This window comes from Lentinus tigrinus (assembly GCF_003813185.1).
Source record: "Lentinus tigrinus ALCF2SS1-7 unplaced genomic scaffold L226scaffold_23, whole genome shotgun sequence".
In the NCBI taxonomy this organism is placed as follows: Eukaryota; Fungi; Basidiomycota; class Agaricomycetes; order Polyporales; family Polyporaceae; genus Lentinus; species Lentinus tigrinus.
The window spans coordinates 273,025-288,233 of record NW_027137932.1 but is presented as its reverse complement, the minus strand read 5'-3'; the positions used below and the strand labels follow the sequence as shown (position 1 = coordinate 288,233).

Sequence of the window (15,209 nt, the reverse complement as noted above, 5' to 3'; positions counted from 1 at the left end):
GACAGGCCTCTGTCTGCTTGTCAATCAATCAATCTTTCGGGACAACGCAAGCTCATCCGACTTTTCTCTATCCATGGCCCCGACTACGCAGAAAGCCCTCGGTTTGCCTGCAGAGGGGCAGCCCTTCACGCTCTTGGATGCCTGGCCCGTACCAACTCCAGGACCGGACGAGGTCCTAGTGAAGATCATGTCCGCCGCCTTGAACCCGGGCGACTGGAAATTACAGGACTATGGCGTGTCCGTGATCGGCGGCACGTACCCGTACATTGGTGGGTTCGACGGCACGGGCGTTGTAGAGGAAATTGGCTCGCAAGTGAAGAACATCGCCAATGGCGACAACATGTCAGTCTCTATCGAACACGGTTGTGTCTCACTTGATTGGTCTCGGCTGACGTTTTCTTGTGTTTTTCTTCCGTCGCAAGAATGTTCACGTTCGGAGTCAACGAGCCGGAGAAGGGGTCATACCAGCAGTATAGGGTCGTCTCAGCGGATAACGCCGCCAAGGTGCGGCTTGTCCTTTCTTAGCACTGTGATAGGCCGCAATACTGATTTTTCCTCTGTAGGTGCCAGATAATATCACATTCGATCAGGCAGCATCAGTGCCGACCTGCCTCGCCACCGTTGCAACCGGGATATGGGCGCACGAGCCCGGTGCTAGCTCTGTCGACTTCCCGGCGCCCTGGGAGGAAGGCGGCTTGACGAAGTTCAAGGACCAAGCTGCACTGATCATCGGAGGCTCGTCTTCAGTTGGACAGTACGGTACGGATGATTCAGATGCCGCGCCGCTTAAGGCTCCTGATAACATGGCTGCTGATACCCGTCCACTTCAAACAAACAGCCATCCAGCTCGCCAAGCTGCAAGGCTTCTCGCCGATCGTCACGACATCGTCTCTGAAGCACGCCAACTACCTCAAGTCGCTGGGGGCTACGCACGTCATTGACCGCTCGCTCTCCCCCGAAGCCATCGCGGCGGAGATCCAGAAGCTCGGACGGCCGATCGTTTATGCGTACGATGCGATCGCAGACAAGACGACGCAGAACTTGGCATACGACGTCGTTGCGCATGGAGGCTCCCTGGTCGTCGCGGACTTCCGCTCTCAGTCGATTCTGGCACAGAAGTTGGAACGCGACGGCGGCTCGAAGAAGGTCGCGTATCCGTTCTCCGGTTTGTCGTGGCCAGGGAACAAGAAGCTCGGAGTGGAGCTGTTTGCGAGGCTGGAGGAGTGGTTGAGGACCGGCATCATTGTGGTGAGCACTAGAGTGACTTGTTAATGTGGCGACGCAGAGCTGACTTGATGTGATTTGGCAGCCGAACAGGATCGAAGTGCTTACGGGAGGATTGAACGCGGTTCCCGGAGGCCTTGACCGCCTGAAGGCCAACCAGGTCAGCGGTGTCAAGCTTGTCGTTCATCCTCAGGAGACTGCGTGAGGGACACGTCCTGCGTTTGGAGGTCGTGCTCTCCAGCCACAGGATGTGACTACTTCTCGCCTGATTTCCTCATACCCTGCGTGACAAACCTGCTCCTCGTTGCGCAGGGTATGTATATAAATTATAAGACTGCAAGTATATCGTGATAAGACGTGTGTATGGGACAGTCAGTGCATGATGCGTGAGGTTGTGTTCTGAATTTACAATGTAAAGCTCATACCATCTTCATGTTGTGCGACGACTTGAAGGATCTCGCAGACGAAGACGCGTCCTTTTACCTTCCAGTCGGTCTCCGTGAAATACAGAGGCGCGTTCGTGGACAGCTTCTGCGCGACGAGTGTCCTCCATCTCTCCCAGACCTCGGTATCGTTTGGTATGAGCTCGTGGTGGAAGGCGTCTCGATTCAACTCAAGATTATCCCTGCTTCGCTACCTTCTCGACCAGCCCAGATCAGTCTATAAGTTCAGTGAGTTCCAACGATAGAGTCGCGGTGCCCGATAGCTGACGTCGATTCTGATACAGACGAGCCGACTTAGTAAAAAGAAGCCATAGTTGGTCCAGATGCTCCGTCACCATCCTACTTGGTCGCAAGGTCATTACTAGGCCTCCACGTCCGCCGAATGCGTTCGTATGCATCGGCTTCCTAAAAATGGTGATACTTGGTACCCACCGGCAACTCCGGACGTCGATCGACCGTCCTTCCTCCTAATACCCACATACATATCCGATCGATGGTTGTTCCTTCAAGTTAAACGCTGACCAACCGCAACGCCAGCCTTCCACAGGGGTGCGACCTTTAGCTCGCAATCGCAGTACCAGTCAAATTAGTACTTAAGCTCATATATCGACAACTTGGTAGAGCCTCCCCATACAATCCCTACGTCATCACACGCAAGTATTACTATGGCCCCTACCACGCAGAAGGTACTCGGCGTCCCCGCATCCGGGACGCCATGGAAAATATACGACAACTGGCCGGTGCCGACGCCTGGTCCGAACGACGTGCTCCTGAAGGTCGTCGCTGCGGGTCTGAATCCAGCAGACTGGAAGATTCAGTCGGGAGCACCCGGGCCGTTGGTGTCGCAATGGCCTTTCATTGGCGGGCTGGAAGCCGCCGGCATCATCGAGGAAGTCGGTGCTGAAGTGACGAACTTCGCGAAGGGAGACAAGGTGTTCTGGCCCGGAGGGTTCGATCAAGTTCATGCGGCATACAAGCAGTAAACCATCGCTCCCGCGCTGAGTGTTGCCAAGGTCTGTCTCCGTTGTACCTTTCCAAGATCATAGGATCCCGAGTCACACTCCTCGCAGATCCCGCATAACATCTCGTTCGAGCAAGCAGCTTCTATCCCGGTTTGTCTCGGAGTTGTCGCCACCGGAATGTGGTCGAAGGCTCCCGGTGCGGACTCGGTTGGATTCCCGGCCCCTTGGGAAGAAGGCGGCCTTAGCAAGTTCAAGGGTCAGGCCGCACTCGTTGTTGGGGGTTCATCCAGTATGGTACGCTTTCTGCCTTGTTCTCAATGCTTCAACCTTGCTCACAAGAGCCCGCAGCGATCCAAATGGCGAAACTTCAAGGCTTCTCGCCCATCATCGCGACCTCCTCGCTCAAGCACGCCGACTGGCTCAAGTCCCTCGGCGCACAACACGTACTCGACCGTTCTATGACGTCTACCGCCATTCTCGCCGAGTTGCCCAAGCTCACCGGGGGCAAACCGATTGTATTCGCATACGACGCGATCTCCGAAGCTGATACGCAGAATCTAGCGTATGACGCTCTTGCCGCTGGAGGTTCGATGGTCGTCACACTCCCGATGTCGGGACCTATCCTCGCGGGGAAGGAACAGCGCGATGGTGGGTCCAAGAAGGTTGCACGGCCGTATGGGAGCGCTATTCCCGGCCTTTTTCCACGGCTGACGGAGTGGCTGGAGAAGGGACTACTGGTGGTGCGTGATGACGTATCGTGGCTCTATGTACGTGTTAACGAGGCTGACGGCGCACTTGGTGCAGCCGAACAGGGTTGAAATCCTCCCGAACGGCCTTACTGGTATCCCGGAAGGGTTGGAACGCAGCAAGAATAACAAGGTTAGCGGTGTGAAGCTGATCGCTCGCCCGCAGGAGACTGTGTGAGCAGTGTATGACGGCGGAAGGAATGTGGTGTGGATCGCATATTGAATACATGTATATTACGTCCGAACGGTACTTGGAGACACTTATTTGCCGAGTGTTCAGAGACATCCTACATTGATCGACTCAATGACCGGAATGCAATGAGTTCTTTATGCACTTGTGCTAGACGGAAGTTAATATCTCAATACTCGAGTAGTGACATTGTTGATGGATGCTTGCTAACGGCATATGATTCCACCTTACTCGTGGCATATACATGCATAATTACATGGTCAACATAGTCTCACACAGTCTCGGACGGATGGATAACAAGCTTCGACGCGCTGACCTGGTTAGTTTTCAGCTTCTCTAGGCCCGCGGTGATCCCACCCAGGCCACCCGTGACAACTTCGACGTTGACAGGCTGAAGATTGCGTGAATCAGCTTCAGATCCGTTTCCTCGTGTCTACAAAACAAGCTCACCTTGATCTCACCGGACTCCAGGAGCCCAGGAAGTGCCCGGTACAACGCCTTGCCGAAGTCCAGGTTGTGCGGGAAGTGGACTATACCGTGTACCTGAGAGACGGTGCGCCCCTCGCTCGTCTCCTTCACGGCCTCGGGGAGTACTACGAGCAGCCTCCCTTCCGGAGCGAGCAGCCCGTACGCTGCGCTCTGCGTGTCGGGAGAGGATATCGGGTCGTACACGGTGGCGACTCGGCCACCCGCGACCTTGGTCACCTCGGCCCGAAGTGCATCCGCGGAGAGGTTACGGTCGAGGACGTGCGTAGCGCCGTACGACTTGAGCAGCTCCGTGTTCTTGAGGGATGCGGTCGTGATGATTGGCGAGAAACCGGACAGCTTGGCGAGCTGGATTGCTGTGGGCACACTGTGATGAATGTGATAATTCTTTCCACGTAAGTTATTATGGGTACCTAGCGATCCAACGACGCTGGAGCCGCCGATGACGACGAGTGGGGTTCCAGAGCATTTGCTATTACCGCCGTCCACCCAAGGAGCGACGAACTTCGTGGCTCCATGGGGATGGTACAATCCGATGCTGGCAGTGGCGATTGCCAGCGGAACGGTGGCTGCCTGGTCAAACGAGAGCTTCTCAGGAATCTGTGGTAAACGTTCAGCTTGCTCTGGCTACTGAGTCATGAGCAACACCACTAACTCACCTTGGCGGCAAGATCAGCAACAATCAGGGTATACTCCTGATAGGTCGCACGGTCATTGTCAAGGAAGCCTGAGTACAAGACCCGGTCGCCCTTCTTGAGCGAGGTGACGCCCTCGCCGACCGCCTCGACAACGCCTGCAGCGTCGATGCCGAGGATTGTGGGATACTTCTCCACGAAGAGCCCGAAGGCTTGAATCTTCCAGTCGACGGGGTTCAGACCGACGGCCACGTTCTTGACGAGGATGTCGCCTGCACCAGGCTTGGGGACGTCGCGGAGCCCTATAGCAAACTCGCCCTGCTTGGTCGGAAGGAAGAGTGCCTTCTGCTGAGTAAGAGTGGACATAGTGGTGTGTTTCTGAGCGAACGAGAAGGCGGGAGGAGACTGAGCTGGTGAGTTGACAGACCACTGGGTAGTATCCTTTATATGGTTCAGCACGACGAGCAGCGGTCCCGCTCAATCTGCGCGTTCACCATAGCACGATTGCGCAAGCGCAAGGCAAGAGTGGATCATTCGGCGATACTGCGAAAATACCTAGCGCGGGCTCCAGGGGCTTTCGGTTTCCCTTGCGAACCATACCTGAGAAGGCATCAATCCACATTGCAGTGCCGCTTGAAAAAGGGGAATCCAGAGCCAGATGGCGGGCCTGGTTAATGCGGGGATGCCGGTGTGTGGTGTGAAGCGTTTGTCAGGATGGACAGACGTGGTCGCTGCTCACCGGACTTGCTCAACCTGAGATGTGCCGATGGTGACGAGTCCCCGACGGCAGCGTTGACTAGATGGGGATTTTCGCGGAACGGATTGTTCATGACATTTCAAGTGCGTGCCTATGGCGGCGTTAGCACTTGTAGTAGGTGTTGGCACAGAGAAGATGCCGGACGTAGCACTTACACGCGAAGGCTTGTTCCTGGCTCCGGATGCTGCAAGATCAGACGTGAACACCAGCTACTGGCGTATACGCAGGATGTCAATAGCTGTTGAGACGACATGGAACAGAGATATGCTCACCGAGGAACATAGACTGAGACAACTCGAGGAAGAGCCTGCTGCTGGCGTGGTGACCGCGATATCCGGACCGAAGATTATAAGTGGTCGGACTCTCAACTTTTTCTACTTACCCAATTAATCAAACTTCTTACCTCTCGGGATTTCCCGCGGTCCTTCACCTTCTTTCCTCAGTCGCTCGTGAGACACGCTTCATCTGCGGCCCATATACACGCTATTGACTCACTGCAGTGCCTATCCGACCGGAAAGTTTCATACCTAACGCGTTATTGATCGAGGCCCGGGAGAAGCTGGTGTGATTACAAGCATAAGTGAGCTTTCAAGTACGTGCTTCGACTACGGGTATATATCAGTTCGGTATCGGTATCGGTATCGGTATCGGTATGGACACATCTGAGCAGCATGCGGAAACGTAAAAGAATAGGAGCGTACAACACATGTCCGACGACGCACTGGCACATATAGATACAACATATATTACGGTCCATCCCCGCCATCCCAGTCGTCATGATGGCAGGATCGAAGGCTAGAGAAAGCATAAAAGTTCGTCATGGTCGAACAACGCTTCAATATCTGGCTCGTTTCATTGCGAGAAGATGAGGGGCTGAGGAAGGCCTTCTCCACCCGGACGCCGCCGCACATGGATCATGAGCTGACCGCCCTCGAATACGGCGCGCACGGACATCATGTCCACGTCCGCGGGCGAGAAGACGACTTCCCATTCGTAGTGCGCTAGATTAGTGAGCGAGGTAAGCACCATCCTTTGGACAACTCGTAGAATACCTTCATCTCTCCTCGCACGCGCGAAGCAATGCGGATCCACGAGAGCGCGAGCGGAAGAAGGGGATGAGGAGGGCAGAAATACTCACAGTCGTGCTCTCGGTGCCACAGGTCAGCTACCACGGCCAACCGTGCGCCCTTCTTCGCTGACACGGTCACCATCTCTGGCGCAAGACCCTCAGGGAGAAGGACCGCGAGCGTATGTTGCGCGGGGGTCGAGTGTAGCCGCATAGGCGGTGTTCGTGCAGGCGAGGGCGCACGCCGCGCGTGTGCGATAGGCGACTCCGGGATGAATGCCGAGGGATGTGGGGCTGGGGGCGCGAGACCGGGCGAGTACAGCGCAGTGGAGGACGGCAGATAAGGCACGACGGGGCTCAAGCCAGCACTGGGGTACTCAGGATGCGGCTGTAGGACTTCAGGAGGTGGGATAGGCACCGACGGAGGCGGTGGCATGGCGGCCTTGAGGTCCATCGCGCTGGTCTTGTGCGTGGCGGTGTGCGAGGACGACGAGAATGAGCGGGACGTGGGCGTCGCAGACGGCATTAGGAGAGAGCAAGGTGCAGAAGGAGGCGCAGCAGGGTCGTCGCAGGAATTTATCCGCTCGTGGGCGCAGTGCGCGATGGGCTGCTCCCCCGCGGGCAAGGGCTCGGAAAGAGGAAGCGGGGAGAGCAACGCGAGCGAAAGAGCCCGTGGGGTCCGCACACACGCCTGGAAGTGCGCTTGCGCTTGTGGATGGGTATGAAGGAGGGCGTTCGCCTGCGCCTGCGCGTGCCCGTCAGGCTCTGCCTGTCCTAGGAGCAGCGATCCACCAATGTTGGACTGGATGAAGTCGCCGGACTGGGCGGAAGCGAGGAGAACGGTGGTCTGAGTCTGAGAGGAGGCTGAGGACGAAATGGGAGTCGCGAGGGCGTTCATACTGGTGCTAGTGCGGAATCCAAGACCAGCTAGGAGGCCCGCATGCGAAGACGGAGGGCGGAACGTGTTTGGTGCGATGCATTCTGCTGGAAAACATGAGTAGGGTAGGATGTGCGCGTGATGAGGTAATCGCAACATAACATGCCCGTATGTTTCGAGCAGGACCGGCCGGACACAGCCATGGTTGGTGCAGCCGATGGTGCGAGATTAACGTATGCACACACCTTTTTGTATCGCCGGGCGATGAGTAGGAGGAGGCGCACGACCTAGCGCGATGAATGCCGCCGCCTTCCTGCCTCGTGTTGTCGTCGGCATGTTCGGCGCTCGCGTCGCACAGAGTACATCAATCCTAGTAGGTAATTGAGATCCGGGGTCGTCCTGCAATAAAGCGTCCAGGCTTGAGAGAGTATAGCTAGCTCTAAGTGCTTGAGGCTGACCGCCGCATGTCGTCACCGAGAAGACACGAGGCAGGACACTTCCGGAGACCCGGCGCGAGTGCGCAGAGAGCGACATGACTACGACAGGGTCGCTGGAGAACCGGAGAGGGGCAAGCTCTACTGCGGTAGCGTGGCTAGTGTGGACAATAGGAATTGCTGCTAGAACCTCGAGACCAGCGTGTGCGATAATGAAGCGGAGAAGGAAACAGGCTACCAGAGCACGGGAGTGAGGAGCAGGTGTCAGAGATGAAGGCGGGACGTGGAGCTCCGGGTTAAAGTGGGTGCAGGGTGGCTGACACGGAGGTGTTGAGGGCTCTCCTGCTATGGATAACGTTAGACCAGGATCATGATCGTGACCGCCGCGAGGTAGCTGAATGTCCGAGTTCAGACCGTGCGCCTCCCATGCACTGTTCATGATCGCCTCTCGTGATGTCCCTGAGGGGCATGAGCTGGTTGGTTCCGAGGAGTGGGTACGGAAGTTGGACACTCTCACCTTGAGAAGATCCCAGGTTTGTCCCTCGATCGCGTAAGAACCGACTTCTTGTGGCCATTAAGTCCGAAGAGAACTAGCTGATATTGTCTTCGGCATTCTTTTCACGGAACCTATAACCTTGCTAAACAAACAGGTTCTCAAAGAAGCGTGCGCAGATGTCCGTTAGAACAGTCGGACAGACTTCCCGTTGGCGCATACAATGAATGACATCAACTGCACCCACAAATATTCTCACCTTGCTCCAATACCACCTGCTGAGCAGGGCATCTGAGAGCACCAGCACCACAGCGCGAGAGTCGCGGATAGGGTCCGAGCTGCATCGTGGTCTGTACCGAGTCGACGGCCAAGACGGTCAACGAGTCTGTGTCAGAGGATAACTTGATACTCACGCACGTCTCCGGGCCACTCGGTAGTTGCAAGGCAGTGGGTGGCCAGTGATAGCTTCGATGTACGCAGCGAGCAACGTAACATAAGGACGCGCTGGGCAGCTTGGCTCGGCAATACTGCGTGCATTTGTGCGCCACAGCACCACCATCTGTTCGAAGAATCACGGCAGGTGAGGCCACTCACCAGGAGGGCCTGTGAGCGGAAGATTGTGACCATGATGGGAAGTGAGCTTGGTAGGCGAGAGCTCCGAGCAACGGGGTGTGCAAGGCGAGGATGGTCTATTCACGTCGACTCAGACGCGACTTTGAGTTGGACTGCCTCATGGGCACGACGTTGGTGACTGTGCTGCTATACGCAGAACGGTCGTGCGCGTGCATATTGTGGAAGGACGACGATCAGCGAGTGCAGTAACAGGAATGATCGCAGGCTTCGTACCGGTGGAGCCTTGCGGTCAACTCACAAGACTAGCGGGAGAAGACGGATCCTCTTCTCTTGTCCAACTCGCGTGCGCAGACTCGCAGGCCGGGAACTCACCGAAAGTTGCTACGATGCGCCACCTGCTGCGAACATTGAGTTGAACGCGGGCAGCTGATCGACGTGGCGTGAGAGGAAGGTCGTCCGGCGGCGGCAGGGTAGCAGTGCGCCTGTAGTTGGAGATCTCGGTGCCTGTAGCAGAGCAGAGAAGAACGGGACGGTTCAGCGAGGGGACATCGGACATATTGGAAGCAGAAGAGAGAGAATTCGTACTTACCTTGGATCCGGACCTGCATTTCAGACTGCACCATCGCACGCTGGCTCAGAGCAGTTCGTGGTCGATGCCGCTTGCTGTCAGGGCCGTAGCAAATTTCCATGCAGGTTTCAATTTGTCGCCCTAGCCCTGCCAGGCCAAGCCGGCGGACCAACTACATAGCCCTGACAATTAGGACAATTGGCAGACACGAACAAGTCACAAATGTCAGTTGTGTACGAATGATGACCAGCGAAGCAGAGAACAAACATGTCGTCAAAAAGAGCATGGTGGTTGATCACATCAGAGGTTCGAAAGAGGGTGATCTACGCCCGCGTCCTCTGACGAGCGCTTCCGACTTTGTCTCCCTCTTCGGACTTCCCACCTGCGTACGCCAAGTCCGGCGAGCCATCCGGGGCCTCGCCTCACCTCAGGCGGTGCTTTGTCGCTATGCAATGAGTTGCTACGTACAAGCGAGGCACCGACATCAAGACGTCGATATCGAGGGTACGAACTGGGTCCTCCGATCAGCGAGGCGAACCCGTCGACGCCACCGATTCTCGGCCTGTGCCCTGTGCAATCGCCAACGGGTAAGTAGGCTACTAGGCACACGCTCGCGCACTCAGTTCGCAACATCTGATGCTCAGAATATCTCTCTGCGGCCGCACAAATGCTCCGAACCCTCAGTGAAGTTCAGGGGCCGCCCACGCCGCGTCTTCGCGTCTCGGTCACTCTCGTCCGCCATTCGGCACTTCTAGAGCTCGAAGAGGTGCGCAGCATGGATGCACCCCTTCACGACAACCAGGACTGAGGACGCAATAGTTGTAGATCCGAGCGACGCGTCCGAGGTCGAGTTGGGCACTGAAGTTGCTCGGGAAGGCTTGCCATCAACCAGGGTCCCGGCGGCTGCACTCGCGCATACAGTACGTACGTGCTTCATTGACTTCTCCCTTCTCTCCGGATCCTCGATCGCCCTTCGCAGTTCGCCGCACCCATCTACGGACGCGGAGTCTTCGAACCGTCGGGACTCAGCGAGCTCACGAGGAGCAGACTCTCTACCGACTTCGCCCGCGAGACTGGGGTACGAACGTTCGAACCCTTCTCTCGCTATCAGCTGCCTTGAGGCTAGTAGTTGTCCGGTTACGGTTGACGTCGCTGCGCAGGTCGAGACCACTGGCAGCCCAGACCGCGCTGAGGGTGTCCGGCGGTGCGCAGCCCGAGGGTGCGCACTGCGAGGGTGCGAGCTATGTAAGGACAAGCAGACAGACTAGGGCCCCGATGCGCACCCGGTCATCACAACTAGGACTGGCACGATTACCTTCTCGGTTATGAGGCGGCTTGCCAGGATGGCGAGCTAAAGTCTCTGACGAATAACCGAGTCCAGTACGACACAGAGTATGTCATTGTGATTAATACCGTCGGCCATATCGGGACAAGAGCCCATCGGAAGATGCCAAGATGCGCACCCGAGCCTTGAGGCAGGTGTGTGAGATTGACGAAGATCGAAGAAGATCGCGGGCACGCCGCGAGGCAGGAGGAACTCGTTGGCGTGTCTGAGGAACCTATATGCAGCTCGGAAGGACCGGGAGATGGGTGCCAGGGCGTGAATGGAGTCCTAAGTCCAGGATTATCGGGGTGGACGGACGGACGGACGGATGGAAGGTCCCGCTGTCACACATAGGTTCTAAGTTGTGCATGCCGCTCGAAGAAATTCGTGTTTGTCCTCTAATCGCTCGAGTTGCTGGAGAACCGTCTGCGCCATTGCACTAGTACTATGCGTTGTGACATGGCCGCCGCAAACATTGCACAACGACTCGGACGACTCCAGTGACACCCGGGGCCTCGAGCCGGTAGTACCGCTGGCATTGTATCGAGAAGCGTCATAGCGTGGGTGTACGAAGACCAGAAGGATGGACAGCCGCCGCCTCGAGGCTCGCACTTGAGTCTGACGATGTCTGTTCTCGCGCCCGCGCCATAATTGACCTTGTAGATCGGCCGGACTATATTAGGGTACTGCACCGTGTCGAAATAGCACGGCTCGCTGGCATGTCGTCTCCGAGGTGCACTCTGCAGACTAAACTATCCGCAAGTGCTGTGAATCCGTGGAGGAGCTTCTCAGGGCCGCTGAGGATTCGCTGCCTCCGCCGTACGCGTTCTGGTGTTACGATGAGTACCAATGTTTGGGGTTCAGACAATTGAATGGAAGGCACCTTGGAGCTCAAGTCACACAATAGCTCCGGAGTTGAGCGGGTCCGCGAGTGTAGGACTGGAGGAGGAGGATCCCGCTCATCACCGTAGGAGCCGCGTGTGCGGGCTGCCAGCATACCACATGCACAGTCGTAAGCGTAGAACCGTCTGCAGACGAACCTTCTTCACAACCAACCCACTGGGCATGCCTCGAGGCGGGAGGCGTCTGTGCACGATGCGCCAGCATACCGTCAAGGGCGTCCGGTCTCAGGAGTTTGCCGCGAGCGTGACGGGCGTTGGGTGTTGCGTATCAAGTGCCGCATGCGGGTAAGTCGGCCGAGGGTTCGGACACAATACCACGCTGAATGGGCGGCGATTGACAGCGGGTGTCGCTGAGAAGAGACTCGGTGTGTGACCTAGACCGCATCCGTAGCATTGAGTCGATAGGAAGACAGTGTCTCGAAGTACGACGCGGCAGAACTCAGAGTATCAACGTGCTACCAGACGCCCCACAACGCTGGGGAGGCCGCTCCGCAAGAGACCGAAGCTTGAGCTTGAGACCCTGCCTCGAGGCTCGCAGTCTCAGCCCCAGGGGCCCTGCCGGAGCACAGAGTTTCGGTGACCGTCGGTGCTGGCAGTGGCGTGAGCATGGGCTGCATCATGGGGAGGGACGCTTCGCGGCTGGTCAAGGTTGAACGTCGACCGTTCAAAGTCCAAGGTTCTGGCCCCAGAACGAGTCGAGCGGGGAGAGGGTCATGGAGATGACCACGGCCGGACAGGTCCTCCGAGTTCGAGCAAAGCAAGCCGCGGCTGCCCCTACAACCAACCAACCAACCAACCAACCAACCAAAGTGATAGTGGGCGCCATCGACGTCAGCGTCGCGTATCGCCGCAGCCGACAGGGTGCCATAACCGTGACACTGACAGCGCTGAGCGGGTGGCGCAATCCAGAGTTCTTGTGTACAGATGGTGTCGTTCATGTATACTTAGTGTGCTGTCAGTGCATGGCGGACGCGTGCAAGTGCCAAGTTCTACAGCCACTACTCCACTCAGCATCCGTCGGAGGCTGGAGCCCCCTGGCCTGGCAGAACCCCTCACGGTGTGCAGCAATATCCCGGGCTCCAATTAGTAAGCGTTCAGGTTGGATGGAGCCTACTGTATCCCCCTCGAGCTCTTCGTCGCGGAGTCCAAGTAGTACAGCTGCAGCAAGCCTCCCAATGTTCTTTTCCTCGCCGCTCCAAGTTAAACTTCGCCCGCCATTCTGGAGAATGCCGCTGGAGACAGCGGCCGGATGCGTGTTGTTCCGTCCACCGCCCCCCTCAGATGTCAGATGTCAGAAGATAGTAATACCCTGGCGCACACAGCTCGGCCGGAGGGCCTCAGGCCTCATGTCAGTCCAGTGCCAGTGTCAAATCAAGAGTCTCCATTCTGACGGTACAGGGGCACCCGCCGGCGAGCCTGATTACGAGTGGGCCGATCGAGAGAGGAGAGGGTTCGCCACCGCCAACGTTTCGTTTCGGAGTTCCAGCTTCCAGACTGGAACGCTACTCCGTGACCCGAGTCGGCCCCGAAAGCACGCACGGCGCAGCACGAGGGGCCGATCGCGAGTTCACGGCGGGGACGGGCTGTGTAATTGTAGTAACTTGTGTGTATTGCGTGATTGCGAGTTGCGGATCCGGATTGCTGCGACTTGTACTTGTACTGTACTCAATAGGAGGGGTTTCCCGGCACCGGAAGAGCCGTCCTCTGCAGCCTGCAGGGGCCCCTGCCGAAGCAGCTGCCGCCGCGACCGGTGGACCTACGCCGCTGCGTATACGCCGGTACGAGGTCGACCAGAATTGAAACTGACGGGATCCGCCCGTGTCCATATTTGTCTGAGGTCATCCCCGATTGAGCGCAGAGAATGAAGGCGTCGGCGTCGGCGTCGGGCACTAAGATAAGCTGCCGTACGGCGTGGATACTGCTGGATTTTGACTATTGGATATCATAGATCAATATCGAACATCGATTTCTGATGCGTAAGGCGCAAGTGGCAGTGGGGCGATCGACCCTAAGTACCTTCTGAACATCAGTGAGCACCTGAGTACTGAGTACACACAAGTTGAAGTAGTAAGTAAGCAAGTTCCAACCAATGGATCACCGAGACTCGCGTCCGACGCGGCGCGTCGGTCGGGACAGCCCGAAGAATGGATACAAACCGTCCCGGGCGAGCGGTACGCTAGTGCAGATGAATCGATGAAGGTTCTGACGTTCAACGTTCAACGTTCAACTGACAAGTGGTATCCAGGTGGGGAGAGTCGGACTTGCCGCTTTGAGACGGGTCCGCGTCGGGCGCACGTATGGATGGATGGATGATGATTGAATTTGAGTACCCCGCGCGGCGCGGGATGCTACATAGATAGATATGATACTAGTACATAGACTGATAGACTCGCGTGAAGACTTGGCGTTTGCGGCAGGTGGGTGTGCCGCGTTGATGGGATGGAGGAGTGGACATTGGGATGACGCCAGTACTTACCTGCCTCGCGGATATCAGGTGGATGCATTTCCTTGTATCTCTTGCTCGCGATCGTTGTAAATAAGTGTTGCTGACTGCGTATACTGAACGGGATTGGGGAATATGGACGCGGGGCCCCGAGCTTGGACGCGGCAACTCAGCCACTTGTCGTCAAGCAGGGTCCCCCCGGATCGCGGCGAGCTTGAGTGTTCCACCCTTCCTCGATGCACCGAAACGATTACGGGACGTGGACGACGCGAACAAGAAGACAGAACTGTGGTTTTCGGGACGCGTCCACTGGCAGCAGACCGACGATCTGTGCACGTGAGTCGTGATCGTACTTATGCACAGGCGACATACATATGATACATATGTACGCACGGTCTTGCGCGACCTGTCGACGTCGATGAGCGGTGGTGACAGGGCCACCGCAACACAATACGTTCCCCGCAATACGGTGCTTCGAAGTTGCGCGCTCCGAGCCTCGAGCCTCGAGCCTCCTTCTCCTCCGAGCCTGCGTAACTGCACAGGCTCAAAGTGACACTGACAAGAATCCGAGTCGCAGTGCTGCCGACGCGCTCCGCGACGCCGCCAACCATGGTCATGGTCATGGGCCCACCCCACACGACCACACGACCACGCGACCCCACGACCACCCTAGTCAACGCTCTACTCCCGCATCGCAGAGCGCGCCGTCGTCAGCCCACTCGAGTCACGAGTGCATACAGTAAACTCAGTGAAGTCTCTCATGCCTTGGTCATGCGCGCCGTCCCAGCGCACGTCAATCGAGCATGTGCCCGTTTCAGGTGAGCTAAAGTAGTCATGGATCTGAACGAACGCCATCAGGATGGGTCAGCCCACTTTCAAAGGCAAAGGCAAAGGCAAAAGGAAAGGAAAGTGGCCGTACGTGCGGTGGGTGCCGGCGATGGCGCAGGTCGTTAGGTTTGCATTAAGTAGCTTGTGTGTCCGCGAACCTCGAGGCTCGAGGTTCGGAGCCAAGCGTCCCCGGTCACCAGAGTCCAGTGAAAGATACGGTACGTCAGGTGCTGCAGCCGCGGCGCCAAGGGGGTGGGG

The 15,209-nt window shown here is 57.1% G+C and overlaps 6 protein-coding genes across 6 annotated transcripts; 3 read left to right on the top strand and 3 right to left on the bottom strand.

The window, feature by feature from the left end:
* Positions 1-73: 73 nt before the first annotated feature.
* On the top strand, positions 74-1,432 carry L226DRAFT_561856 (GroES-like protein; the record flags this gene model as incomplete). The annotated part of the gene is made up of 5 exons (XM_067683462.1): positions 74-342; positions 423-504; positions 564-759; positions 839-1,248; positions 1,310-1,432. 5 exons carry the CDS (start codon positions 74-76, stop codon positions 1,427-1,429), a joined length of 1,077 nt encoding a protein of 358 aa, XP_067532998.1.
* Positions 1,433-2,332: 900 nt separating this feature from the next.
* Positions 2,333-3,637, top strand: L226DRAFT_614860 (GroES-like protein; the record flags this gene model as incomplete). The annotated part of the gene is made up of 4 exons (XM_067686699.1): positions 2,333-2,626; positions 2,738-2,918; positions 2,978-3,369; positions 3,434-3,637. The coding sequence occupies 4 exons, from the start codon at positions 2,333-2,335 to the stop codon at positions 3,551-3,553; spliced, it is 987 nt and encodes a 328-aa protein (XP_067532997.1). The 3' UTR covers positions 3,554-3,637.
* A 129-nt stretch (positions 3,638-3,766) lies between these two features.
* Positions 3,767-5,246, bottom strand: L226DRAFT_153940 (GroES-like protein). The gene is made up of 4 exons (XM_067672466.1): positions 4,711-5,246; positions 4,465-4,651; positions 4,016-4,407; positions 3,767-3,956 (listed from the first exon to the last, which is right to left on the bottom strand). Exons 1-4 carry the CDS (start codon positions 5,050-5,052, stop codon positions 3,837-3,839), a joined length of 1,041 nt encoding a protein of 346 aa, XP_067532996.1. The 5' UTR covers positions 5,053-5,246; the 3' UTR covers positions 3,767-3,836.
* A 1,049-nt stretch (positions 5,247-6,295) lies between these two features.
* L226DRAFT_467115 (uncharacterized protein) lies at positions 6,296-6,723 on the bottom strand (the record flags this gene model as incomplete). Its single annotated transcript, XM_067676027.1, has 2 exons — positions 6,296-6,444; positions 6,582-6,723. 2 exons carry the CDS (start codon positions 6,721-6,723, stop codon positions 6,296-6,298), a joined length of 291 nt encoding a protein of 96 aa, XP_067532995.1.
* Positions 6,724-9,472: 2,749 nt separating this feature from the next.
* L226DRAFT_153832 (uncharacterized protein) lies at positions 9,473-10,613 on the top strand. Its single transcript, XM_067672464.1, has 2 exons — positions 9,473-10,041; positions 10,099-10,613. Exons 1-2 carry the CDS (start codon positions 9,574-9,576, stop codon positions 10,207-10,209), a joined length of 579 nt encoding a protein of 192 aa, XP_067532994.1. The 5' UTR covers positions 9,473-9,573; the 3' UTR covers positions 10,210-10,613.
* A 1,439-nt stretch (positions 10,614-12,052) lies between these two features.
* L226DRAFT_153882 (uncharacterized protein) lies at positions 12,053-12,678 on the bottom strand. The gene has a single exon (XM_067672465.1). It carries the CDS (start codon positions 12,616-12,618, stop codon positions 12,136-12,138), a length of 483 nt encoding a protein of 160 aa, XP_067532993.1. The 5' UTR covers positions 12,619-12,678; the 3' UTR covers positions 12,053-12,135.
* Positions 12,679-15,209: the final 2,531 nt, after the last annotated feature.